Below are 12,179 nucleotides of genomic sequence, written 5' to 3'. Positions count from 1 at the left end.
ATAATGAAACACTTTTGTAAGTCGCTTTGGATAAGAGAGTTTGCTAAATGGAGACAACAGGACTCTCAGCACAGTTCCTACAGAATCAGAATCAGAATCTCTTTATTTCACCAAGTATGTTACACATACAAGGAATTTGTCTTGGTGAGAGCAACACGTATGACAAGTAACAAAAACACAGAACACAGATTATTTAGAGTATTAAAAATGACACTAAACAATAAATAGGGTAGGGGATAAATTAAAAAAAGTCAAACTAAAGTACTAAAGGTAACAAAGAGCTGAAGAAGCTGAGATGTGAAACAGATTTGGTTGAAAAATATTATATATAGAAAGTTACAGATGACCTGAATATTTACAGAAAGAGAACATCTGTACAGGTGTGCAAATAGGCATAGTGCAAATAGGCAGAGTGCAAATAGCTGTTCAGTATTGCTGTTCAGAGTGCAAATAGCTGTTTGGTACAGTTCAGTTGTATGTTTTGAGGTTTACAGTGGGAGGTGTTCACTGTGGTTGAGGAGCGCTACAGCTTTGGGGAAGAAGCTGTTAGCATGACGTGTTGTGCTGGTTTTGATGGACCGCAGTCTTCTACCCGAGGGGAGTGTCTGGAAGAGGAGGTGTCCAGGATGTGAGGGGTCAGATATAATCTTGCCAGCCCGCTTCTTCACCCTGCTGGTGTAGATCTGCTGAAGTGATGGCAGGTTACATCCAATGATCCTCTCTGCTGTCCTGATGATGCACTGGAGTATGGTTCTTTCTTGTGAGCTGGAGGAACCAAACCAGATAGTTATGGAGGCTGTGATAATGGTCTCGATGATCGCTGTGTAGAACTGGATCATCAGGGTCTGTGGCAGGTTAAATTTCTTGAGCTGTCTCAAGAAGAACATTCGTTGTTGAGCTTTCTTGATGATAGAGATGGTGTTTTTCTCCCATTTCAAGTCTTTGGAGATGGTGGTGCCCAGGAACTTGAGTGACTCCACCATTGATACTGCAGTGTTGTTGAGGTGGAGGGGGGGAAGGGGGGGTGGATTGCGTCGGAAGTCCACCACCATCTCTACAGTCTTTTCTGTGTTTAGCAGCAGGTGGTTGTTGCTGCACCAGGACACCAGCTGCTCAATTTCCCTTCTGTAAGCAGACTCATCACCGTTGGCTATGAGGCCCACCAGAGTGGAGTCATCTGCAAATTTCAGGATCTTTACAGCTGGATCTTTGGAGACACAGTCATTAGTGTAGAGGCTGAAGAGAAGGGGTGAAAGAACACAACCCTGTGGGACTCCAGTACTGAGTGTCCGGAGGTCTGAAGTGTGCTTCCCCAGCCGCACCTGCTGTCTACTGTCTGTCAGAAAATCCATGATCCACCGACACATGGAGTCTGGCACTGACAGCTGAGAGAGTTTGGCCTGAAGAAGCGGACGAGAGTGGACAGAAGAAGTAGAGCAGCAGTGTTACTCTAATTAGCAAACTCACAGTAAATAGAAAAGTAGAAATAGAAAACAACTATATACTCTCTGCTCACAGACACAGCTGAAGAAGACAGAGGTCTCGGGGATACCTACATTATTAAGACCCTCTGAAATGAATGGAAGTTAATGACAGCTTCTCTTAAAGGGTCCTCTCATGCCTAAGCAGCTCACTTCCGGTGGCATGCTTTGGAAGGGAAAGGTTGGGAACCTGGTTAAAACCAACACTTCTAACAGGTGAACAGGGTGTGACATCACACCAGGTAAGAGAAAGTAAAACTGACTGAATCAGGAAGTTCAGCTGGAAAAACGACCTTCTTATTCTCAGTAAGAGCGGATATGAACTGCTGGATTTTCGGTATCTCTGAGAAGAGCTTCAACACAGATGATTCTGACACTCCAAGAAAAAGACAAAGAGAAGAATAAAGGTATGAACTTCAGTGAAGGACTCATAGATCAGACGTTTGGTCAGTGTGAGCTTCATCACAGTGAACTACATGAGTGAACAGAGTCAGATGAAGACAGTCTGCTGACACTGGGAAAGTGTTCATATCCAGAGCTGAAATATTGATGTTGAAATACAGTGTGATTATCGTCTCCAACAAGAGGACTCATATTTCCTGCTCACTGACCGAGCTCGCCAGCTGAGCTGATGAACAGGGTGAAAGGTGGGTGTGTTGTGTTCACTGGTTAAAGCAGAGTGGGGAAAAGCGAGTGGAGTAAAAACACTCATTGAAACAGAGCAGACAGTGAGACACTGTGAACGCTAGTACTGAGCTGAGACCTGTGACAGTGCTCAGTATAATGAGGAGAAGAGTTTTTACAGTCTGCAGATACACAACAGTGTGATCTCAGGAGCTCCAGAGCCTCAGTGTGTGTGTGTGTGTGTGTGTGTGTGTGTATACGTGATTGATATAATACTTGTTTGAGTGTGTTTAAGGCAGCAGGCAGGTGTGTGTCTTAAGTGTGTGAGCTGAGTGATGTGATTTCTGCTGAAATGTGTTCAATAGGAGGAGGAAAAAGAAAATGACTGAACTTCCATCACAACAATTAAAAGAAGGCAGAAGGAAGAGCATAGAACAACCACCTTCCTGTATGTTAACCCAGTCCATCCACACATTACTGAAGTATCTCTCTTCAAGTCAGGATGATCTTCACTCTGATCCTCTCTGTATCAGTACAGTGGAATCACAGTAAACTCAGATTATTGACTACAGAATGAAAAGCTTTAGACATTCTCAGTGTCGAGTTCAGGGTTAAACAATCACAAGAGCAGCAGTGTGAAGTCAGGGGTGTGTCGGGTTTAGGGTACAGCCAGTCAGAACGCTTGTTTATCATCTACACTGTACTTTTTATTCACACTGTGGAGAAATATGTGCTAAAATATTCTACAAGTCAATATCTCACTGACTCTCTAAAAGAAGCGATCTGCGGTCCGAGTCACTATGAAATTGTCTTGGGTTCAATCAAATAATATCTAGTCACTCATAGTCCCAGCCATGTTGGGCCGTTTGTGGATCACATGGGAAGCTGTTCGTTTAGATGATTTAATAAACTTCATTAAAAAGAAAGAAAGTATGACAGAATGGTGTGAAGCTGAGCAACTCAAACATGTTCTTATTTTCTACTCATACACAGTATCTCGTGACTCTAGTGGTCTCCTGTCTGAAGATCAGTTCCTGTGTTCTATCTGCCTGGATGTGTTCACTGATCCTGTCTCTACTCCATGTGGACACAACTTCTGTATGAACTGTATTAAAACATGCTGGGGCGATGGTCAGCAGTGTCACTGTCCATTGTGTAAAGAGAAATTCACAAAGAGACCAGAACTGAAGGTCAATAGAACACTGAGAGAGGTGGTGAACCACTTCAAGAAGAAAAGTAGTCTTGATAAAACTGAGGTTCTCTGTGAGGTCTGCACTGGAGTAAAGCAGAAAGCCCTGAAATCCTGTCTGGATTGTGTTGTGTCTTTCTGTAATTCTCATTTAGAGCCTCATTATAATGTTCTACGACTTAAGAAACACAAGTTAATAAACCCAGTGGAGAACCTGGAGAACTACATCTGCCAGAAGCACGATAAACCCCTGGAGCTGTTCTGTAGAGATGACCAGACGTTTGTGTGTCTGTTCTGCACTGAAGGAGATCACAGGACTCACAACACTGTTTCTATAGAGGAGGAGAGTGGACAGAAGAAGGTGAGAGTTAGTGTTACTCTAACCAGCAAACACTCAATAATGAATGTAAACTAAACTCTTTACCTCTCTGCTCACAGACTCAGCTGGGGAAGACACAGACAGAGGTGCAGCAGATGATTCAAGACAGACAGAAGAAGATCAGAGAGATCAGACACTCAGCAGAGCTCAGAAAAGTGGGTGAAGCATCATCTGTGTTCTAGTCATTTCAGTCTGCAGGTTTGATTTTGTAGAATGGATCAAACTGACATTAATAATATGCTCATTATTCACTGTGATTTGATTGAACTGAAAAGTTGTTCTTCCATCAGAGAAACACAGAGAAGGAGATTTCAGACAGTGTTGAGGTCTTCACTGCTCTGGTGCGCTCCATTGAGAGAAGCCAGGCTGACCTGCTTGAGGTGATGGAGGAGAAGCAGAAAGCAGCAGAGAGGCAGGCTGAAGACCTCATTAAAGATCTGGAGCAGGAAATCACTGAGCTACAGAGGAGAGACACTGAGCTGGAGCAGCTCTCACACACTGAGGACCACCTCCACCTCCTACAGGTCAGTGTTCCTCCATCTGCTCAATGGCAATGCAGCACATCACACTACAACACTGCCCATGCTGAGGGATCTGTCCTCTCTCCTGCTGGACTGTAGATTTACCCCTCCCTCTGCAGCCCCCCACACACCAGCACCTGGACTGACCTCAGTATTGACCCTCATCTGAGTGCAGAGACTGTGAGGAGCGCTCTGTCTGAACTTCAGAAGAGTCTGAATGAAGAACTCACTAAAACTCTGAATGAGAAGATCAGAGAATCAGGTGAGGAACTTTCCTATTCAGCATGTTCTCCAGACAGAAATCTGTAGCAGAAAGAATCTTATTGAAGATGCTGGATGAAAATGAAGTGATTCATGAAGATCTGTTGTGTTTCTTCATTCTGAAGCTTTATTTGAGTCTAAGATTAGCTTTGAATCAACTGTTTAAAATCTAATGAATATTCTTCTTTATTGTAATTAGTCTCAACAGAACTGAAGAGGATTCAGCAGTATGCAGGTACAGTGGGATTTCTGATTGGTCTCTGTCTTTATTATTTTAGGAGCTTTTCTATTGTATTCTTTATCATATCACACACTGTGTGTTTCTCTCAGTGGATGTGACTCTGGATCCTGATACAGCTTCTCCATATCTCCTCCTGACCGATGATGGAAAAGAAGTGAGAGATGGAGACAGTAAACAAAATCTTCCTGACAATCCAAGGAGATTTTATAAATGTGTTTCTGTTCTGGGAAAAGAGGGATTTTCCTCAGGGAGATTTTACTATGAGGTGCAGGTCAGTGGGAAAACTAACTGGACTTTAGGAGTGGCCAGAGAGTCCATTAACAGGAAGGGTGGAAATAACCTTAACCCACAGAATGGATGCTGGATTGTAATTTTGAGGAATGGGAATAAGTATAAGGCATGTGCTGGTCCCTCTGTTCTCCTCACCCTGAGAGAGAAGCCCCAGAAGGTGGGGGTGTTTGTGGATTATGAGGAGGGTCTGGTCTCCTTTTATGATGTGGAGGCCAGGTCTCATATCTACTCTTTCACTGGTCAGTCTTTCATTGAGAAACTCTATCCATACTTTGGCCCGTGTCGTAATGATGGAGGTAAAAACTCATCTCCACTGATCATCTCACCCGTATCAAACTATGCATAAATATGTATTAGTAACTGTAATGAGAAGAATAGGAAGGAACAGATGGAATGATTTCTGATTCTATAAATGAACAAAATGATCACAGTAATCAAATGATACTAATTTACATTTAGTTTTATAATCTACTGTTATGGATGAGATTCTCCTTTAAATCAGAATAGAGAACTGTTGAATGACTCAGTAATGCTGACTCAGTAACTTTACAGAAAATGAAGAGCACACAGTAAAAAGACCAAAGATCTGCTGGGATTCAGATTTCTAACACTGTGACCACAGTGACCTCTGATCCTCTCACTGTCACTGAGAAGGTAGGATCAGGGTCAGAGGTCAGTATTGTAGTTTTAACAGGTAAGGAACTGAAAGCATCTCCAAACAGTCTGAATAAAAGTTCTGTTGGGTTTGATGAGTTTGTGATGTCAGTAAGTTGAGCAAAATCTCAGTCATCCCTGGACAGAGGGATAGATGACGGACAGTCACGGGTTGAATTAAGCTGAAACTGTAATTGTATCTCCACAAGATGTTCAGCATACAGAGACATACAGGCTTTGAGTGTGTGTGACGGAGGTAGTGCTAATAGGTAAGCTTCATGAAAGAGTACGCATTAGCGACATCTGGTGACCAAAACTAGAAAGTACTTCATGACACTAGCCAGCACATTTCTCTCTAGAATCCCTTGATAGTCTTGAGATTTCTTTGTACCCTGCACAGATTCAAGACACCCTGTGTCAGATGCAGCAAAGCAGCCCCAGAACATAACAGAGCCTCCTACATGTTTCACAGTAGGGACAGTGTTCTTTCCTTGATATGCTTCATTTTTCTGTGAACACACAGCTCATGTGCATTGGCAAAAAGTTCCATTTTGTCTCATCTGTCCATAGGACATTCTCCCAGAAGCTTTGGGGCTTGTCAACATGTAGTTTGGCATACTTCAGTCTGGCTTTTTTATGATTTGTTTTAAACAATGGTGTCCTCCTTGGTCATCTCCCATAAAGTCCACTTTGGCTCAAACAATGACGGATGATGCGATCTGACACTGATGTTACTTGAGTTTGAAGTTCACCTTTAATCTCTTTAGAAGTTTTTCAGGGCTCTTTTGTTACCATTCGTATTATCCCTCTGTTTGATTTGTCATCAATTTTCCTCCTGCGGCCATGTCCAGGGAGGTTGACTACAGTCCCATGGATCTTAAAGTTCTGAATAATATGTGCAACTGTAGTCACAGGAACATAAAATTTCTTGGAGATATAACCTGTCTTATAACCTTTGCCTTTAACATGATTGTCTATAATTTTCTTTCTAATCTCTTGAGACAACTTTTTCCTTTTCTTCCTCTGGTCCATGTTGAGTGTGGTACACACCATGTCAACGGCACAGTGGTAAAGGTAAGGGTGCACGTATTTGTCACTGTACAGCGAAATGTGTCCTCCGCATTTAACCCATCTGGTAGTGAACACACACATGTGTTAGGGGCAGTGAGTACACACACACACACCCAGAGCGGTGGGCAGCCAACTCCAGCGCCTGGGGAGCAGAGAGGGTAAAGGGCCTTGCTCAAGGACCGGGAGCAGCTTGCTGCCCAACAGTGGCAGCTTGCCGAGCCCGGGAATCGAACCCACAACCCTGTTATCGATATCCCAGCGCTCTGACCGCTGAGCCACCACTGCCTACCTGTGACTACCTGTAGCCCTATATATAGGCCCACTCACTGATTACAAGATTGTAGTCCACCTGTGATGCTAATTAGTTAATTATTTTCAGTGGTACCATCATTTTTGTCCAGGCCTGTTTAATAAGTTTACTTTTTAAAATAATTCTGTTGAATTATTCAAAATCAGTGTCGGATTTTTATTTGTGTATTTTCATAGAATTTTAATTTATTATTATTTTTGTCAGATTCAAGTCATTTCCGTGACCATTGTGGGTTTTTCATTCATTAACCAAGGGGTACCAACAATTTTGTCCATGTGTGTATGGCTGTCATTTTAATCAGCATAATCATTAGTTTATTTAGGTTTTAAATCATTTAAGACAAGACAAGATTCACCATTAGTGTTGTACACAGATGGAATTTGGCCTTCGCCTTAACCCATCCGTATAGTGAGCACACGCACATACACACAAGTGATCAAACACACACAGCGGCAGTGACCACACATGCCCAGAGCGGTGGGCAGCCATTGCTGCGGTGCCCATGGAGCAGAGAGTGTGAAGGACCTTGCTCAAAGGCCCAACAGTGGCATCTTGCTGAGCTGGGTATCGAACCCACAACCCTGTCCTCAATATCCCGGTGCCATCTCTGCCCCTAAATTTAAATGCAGATACATACTGTTACTATTTACAGAAAAAGCATGTTTAACTTTTATTGCAGGTTAATGCAAATAAATTGCCATTGTTTTTTTCAACTTCTTTTTAATGACCTAGTGCTGGGTGGATGCCTGTAGCTTTTTATTTTCCCCAGAATTCTCCTGCATTTTACCCTTCTCTCCCACTGTCCTCCCATACACATTAGTTCCCATAAATGGAACTTATTAATGTATGGTGGTGTTGTTAAGATGGCAGTATACTCAACCCATGCTCATCTCTTCACCATGATCGTTTAAATATTTGTGCATGAATAGACCGATAGAATTGCTCAAATTTCCTGGATTAAGCTGGATTAATCTGATTTCCATTCAAAGTTAAGAACATTTTTGCCTTCCCCTGTAAAGTCACCATTTTGGAGATGCATGTTTTTATTGGACAGAGACAAGACATATAATGTGTTTATAGTATATGTATAATGTCATATAGTCAAGGTGTATATATTTAGTATTTCTATTTTGTAAATATTTGGGGTCTTACTATCATGATGGACCATGCACCTTAGTGTTTCACTCACTATTACACCTGTGTAATGTGATGTGACAATAAACGTGGTTTGCTATGATTTAATTTAATGTAAGTTTGAGCTTGAAACTGAACTTGTATAAAACACAGTATTGTGTTCTGTTATGGAGATGACAAGCTGCTGCCCAAGTCGGCTAATAAAGCAACGCCACCAGCTGATGTACCACAATTCTGTGCTCCATGGTTCTTTCTTTAATGTGTTCACAACGCAGAGCCCAGCTAGGGAGCAATGTGAAAAGGGAGAGAGTGTGTTACAGTAATGTTGGTGTTTTTTCACAACATTCCCATCACTGTCTTCAAACAACAACTGAAGACTCATCTCTTCCAAGAGTACTTGGGCGAAGAGTAGTAATTGTGGTCTCTATACTGACTTCTGTGTTCAGTAGTATCTATGCTCAGAGGTATCTTTTAGATTCTAGTCTATACAAACTAGCTAAGGGTATTTTTCCCAGTAAATAATGAAACACTTTTGTAAGTCGCTTTGGATAAGAGAGTTTGCTAAATGGAGACAACAGGACTCTCAGCACAGTTCCTATAGAGGACGAGAGTGGACAGAAGAAGTAGAGCAGCAGTGTTACTCTAATTAGCAAACTCACAGTAAATAGAAATAGAAAACAACTTTATACTCTCTGCTCACAGACACAGCTGAGGAAGGTCTTGGGGATACCTATATTATTAAGACACTCTGAAATGAGTGGAAGTGAATGACAGCTTCTCTTGAAGGGTCCTCTCATGCTTAAGCAGCTCACTTCCGGTGGCATGCTTTGGAGGGGAAAAGCTGGGGACCTGGTTAAAACCAACACTTCTAGTAGGTAGTCACAGCGGTCAGATGACCTGAGCTCTGCACTTCCAGGTATAAGAAAGTCAGACCTGCGTTGTGCTTCAAGTTTCCTCCAGAAGTTTCCTCCTTTCATTCTGAATGCTCTGTGACATTGTTTGCATGCTAATGTCATGTTCACATGCTAGTCGGAAGATCTCACTTCCCACTTTTATAGTTGGAATTACAAGTGCTGAGTTTTGGGAGTGACAGGAAAAATGACGGCTAGTGTAACAATGTTAATGTGCAGCATTAAATTAAAGAAATATTCACCATCCAGTACTGATTCTTCTTCACCATGTTTGGTGAAGGGCACCTGAACTCTGTAACTTGAGTCTCAAAATGATCTCCAAATTCGTCACTAAAAATTACAACTTTGTGTGCAACCTCCAAGTCGGGAACTCATATTTACAATAATTCTGATAGCAGGTTAGCGCAGCAAAATCCCTGATCATCCTTATAATAAACACACTAAAAATGTGCTTTTAATATCTCATAAATACATAAATACATGTTTGATTGTCATCCAGTCTGTTTAAATGTAATACATATTAATACATGCTGTATTTGAGTATGTGTGAGCACTAATTCCAGCACTGATAACAGGTGAACAGGAAGTGACCTCACATCAGGTACGAGAAAGTGAAACTGACGGAATCAGGAAGTTCAGATGGAATAACAACCTTCTTATTCTCAGTAAGAGCGGATTTAAATTGCTGGATATTCAGTAACTCTGAGAAGAGCTTCAACACATATGATTCTGACACTCCAAGAAAAAGACAAAGAGAAGAATAAAGGTATGAACTTCAGTGAAGGACTCATAGATCAGACGTTTGGTCAGTGTGAGCTTCATCACAGTGAACTACATGAGTGAACAGAGTCAGATGAAGACAGTCTGCTGACACTGGGAAAGTGATCATATCCAGAGCTGAAATATTGATGTTGAAATACAGTGTGATTTTCGTCTCCAACAAGAGGACTCATATTTCCTGCTCACTGACCGAGCTCGCCAGCTGAGCTGATGAACAGGGTGAAAGGTGGGTGTGTTGTGTTCACTGGTTAAAGCAGAGTGGGGAAAAGCGAGTGCAGTAAAAACACTCATTGAAACAGAGCAGACAGTGAGACACTGTGAACACTAGTACTGAGCTGAGACCTGTGACAGTGCTCAGTATAATGAGGAGAAGAGCTTTTACAGTCTGCAGATACACAACAGTGTGATCTCAGGAGCTCCAGAGCCTCTGTGTGTGTGTGTATACATGCTTGATATAATACTTGAGTGTGTTTAAGGCAGCAGGCAGGTGTGTGTGTTAAGTGTGTGAGCTGAGTGATGTGATTTCTGCTGAAATGTGTTCAATAGGAGGAGGAAAAAGAAAATGACAGAATTTTCATCACAACGACCAAACGAAGGCAGAAGGGGGAGCATGGATGAACCACCTGTCTGCAAGTTAACCCAGTTTATCCACACATTACTGAAGTATCTCTCTTCAAGTCAGGATGATCTTCACTCTGATCCTCTCTGTATCAGTACAGTGGAATCACAGTAAACTCAGATTATTGACTACAGAATGAAAAGCTTTACACATTCTCAGTGTCGAGTTCAGGGTTAAACAATCACAACAGCAGCAGTGTGAAGTCAGGAGTGTGTCGGGTTCAGATGAACACATAGATCATGACTCCCAGAACAGACTCAACAGGTTAATTTTCATTCCACTGAGTGAGTGTAATGTGGACTAATGCTCTACACTGTTCACTGATAACGTATGGCTCCACTAGGTGTTTTTCTACAGACTGTTCAATAAACAGCTTTTTTTTTACTTGTTGTTGTTCACTCTCTGCATTAAAAGCCCTCTTAAGTGCCTATCACCATTCACAGTAATAGAGTCAGTAAAAGAGCTCCTCCAAAAGCCCCCCACTGACCAGATGCAGTATTATTTAGGTGGTGAATCATTTACAGCACAGCAGTGGCAGTGATATGATAGTGTGTGTGATGATTGTATTAGTGTAATAGACACAGTGGTGTTATTCAGTTTCAAACATCACTGTCATTGTTCAGTTGAGTGGTCCAACACTATACATATACAATATCCAGGTTCAGATATCAAGAGTGGCTCCACTGATGAACCACTGATGAAGGGATATAGGGGATGACTAACGTCTTGTGTTCTGGGCTGTTGTTTTGGGGGGTAGTAGACACTTCTCAGCCGAGGAGCACCGCTGATGTATGTTAAACCCCAACAACACCAATGTCTGTTACACTTGTACCTGTGATTCACACTACCATTATTACCACACTACTCTTACTGCTGTGCTGAGATAAATCCACTGATTGATTAATTATTCATTGGTTGAATCATTGATTGCATTAATTTATTACTGGATTACTGCTGGTTCAATTAGTTATGACCAGAATACATGGGGCACCACCTGGGACTCTCACCCAGGACTGTAGAATTGACTTTACTGGTTGTATCAATTTGGACTCCACCATAAATAAAGCTAACCTTGATTTGCACTGGTTCAGAATTATGATAATAATAATAATAATAATAAGAAGAAGAAGAATAAGAATAAGAATAAGAATAGTACATTTTATTTAGGCGCCTTTATGGACTCTCAAGGTCACCGTACATAAAATAATAAAATAAAAACTAACTAACTAAATAAATAAATAACAAACAAAACAACACAAATCAGGACATAAAATAACATAAAATCAAGGAGCAGGCTACAGACATTCTGACCTAAATAGAAGAGTTTTAAGGCGTGATTTGAAAATATCCAGGGAGTCAATATCCAAAGGGGGCAGAGCAGCTAAAAGTTCTAGATCCCATGGTGGTCAAACAGGCTGGGGGGGACAGTGAGACTAATGGGTAAAGAAGATCTGAGAGTCTGGCTGGGTCTGTTTATGTGACTGAGCTGGGTAAAATATGGAGGGGTGAAGTGATGGATAGCCTTAAAGGTGAGCAGTATAAGTTTGTAGGCAATGCAAAATTTAAGAAGGGGCCAGTGGAGCTGCTGAAGAACTGGGGTGATGTGATGAATAGATGGGGTTCTGAAGACGATACGGGCAGCAGCATTGTCAACCAGTTGTAGCCTATAAAGGGACTCGAGTGTAGACACAAACATAAGAGAATTACAATAGT

At 41.8% G+C, this 12,179-nt stretch overlaps 1 protein-coding gene across 2 annotated transcripts; it reads left to right on the top strand.

Annotated features, from left to right (window-relative positions):
* Positions 1 to 2,474: 2,474 nt before the first annotated feature.
* On the top strand, positions 2,475 to 8,379 carry LOC140562020 (E3 ubiquitin-protein ligase TRIM39-like). Of its 2 annotated transcripts, XM_072687372.1 has the most exons (7): positions 2,475 to 2,553; positions 3,099 to 3,655; positions 3,733 to 3,828; positions 3,964 to 4,197; positions 4,294 to 4,456; positions 4,655 to 4,690; positions 4,786 to 8,379. In XM_072687372.1, the coding sequence occupies exons 1-7, from the start codon at positions 2,487 to 2,489 to the stop codon at positions 5,331 to 5,333; spliced, it is 1,701 nt and encodes a 566-aa protein (XP_072543473.1). In that variant the 5' UTR covers positions 2,475 to 2,486; the 3' UTR covers positions 5,334 to 8,379. The 2 variants fall into 2 exon arrangements, with proteins under 2 accessions (XP_072543473.1, XP_072543472.1); XM_072687371.1 differs by lacking the exon at positions 2,475 to 2,553 and having other exon boundaries at positions 2,654 to 3,655.
* Positions 8,380 to 12,179: the final 3,800 nt, after the last annotated feature.

This window comes from Salminus brasiliensis, chromosome 9 (genome assembly GCF_030463535.1).
Source record: "Salminus brasiliensis chromosome 9, fSalBra1.hap2, whole genome shotgun sequence".
NCBI lineage: Eukaryota > Metazoa > Chordata > Actinopteri > Characiformes > Bryconidae > Salminus > Salminus brasiliensis.
This window is presented reverse-complemented; position numbering and strand designations above follow the sequence as displayed.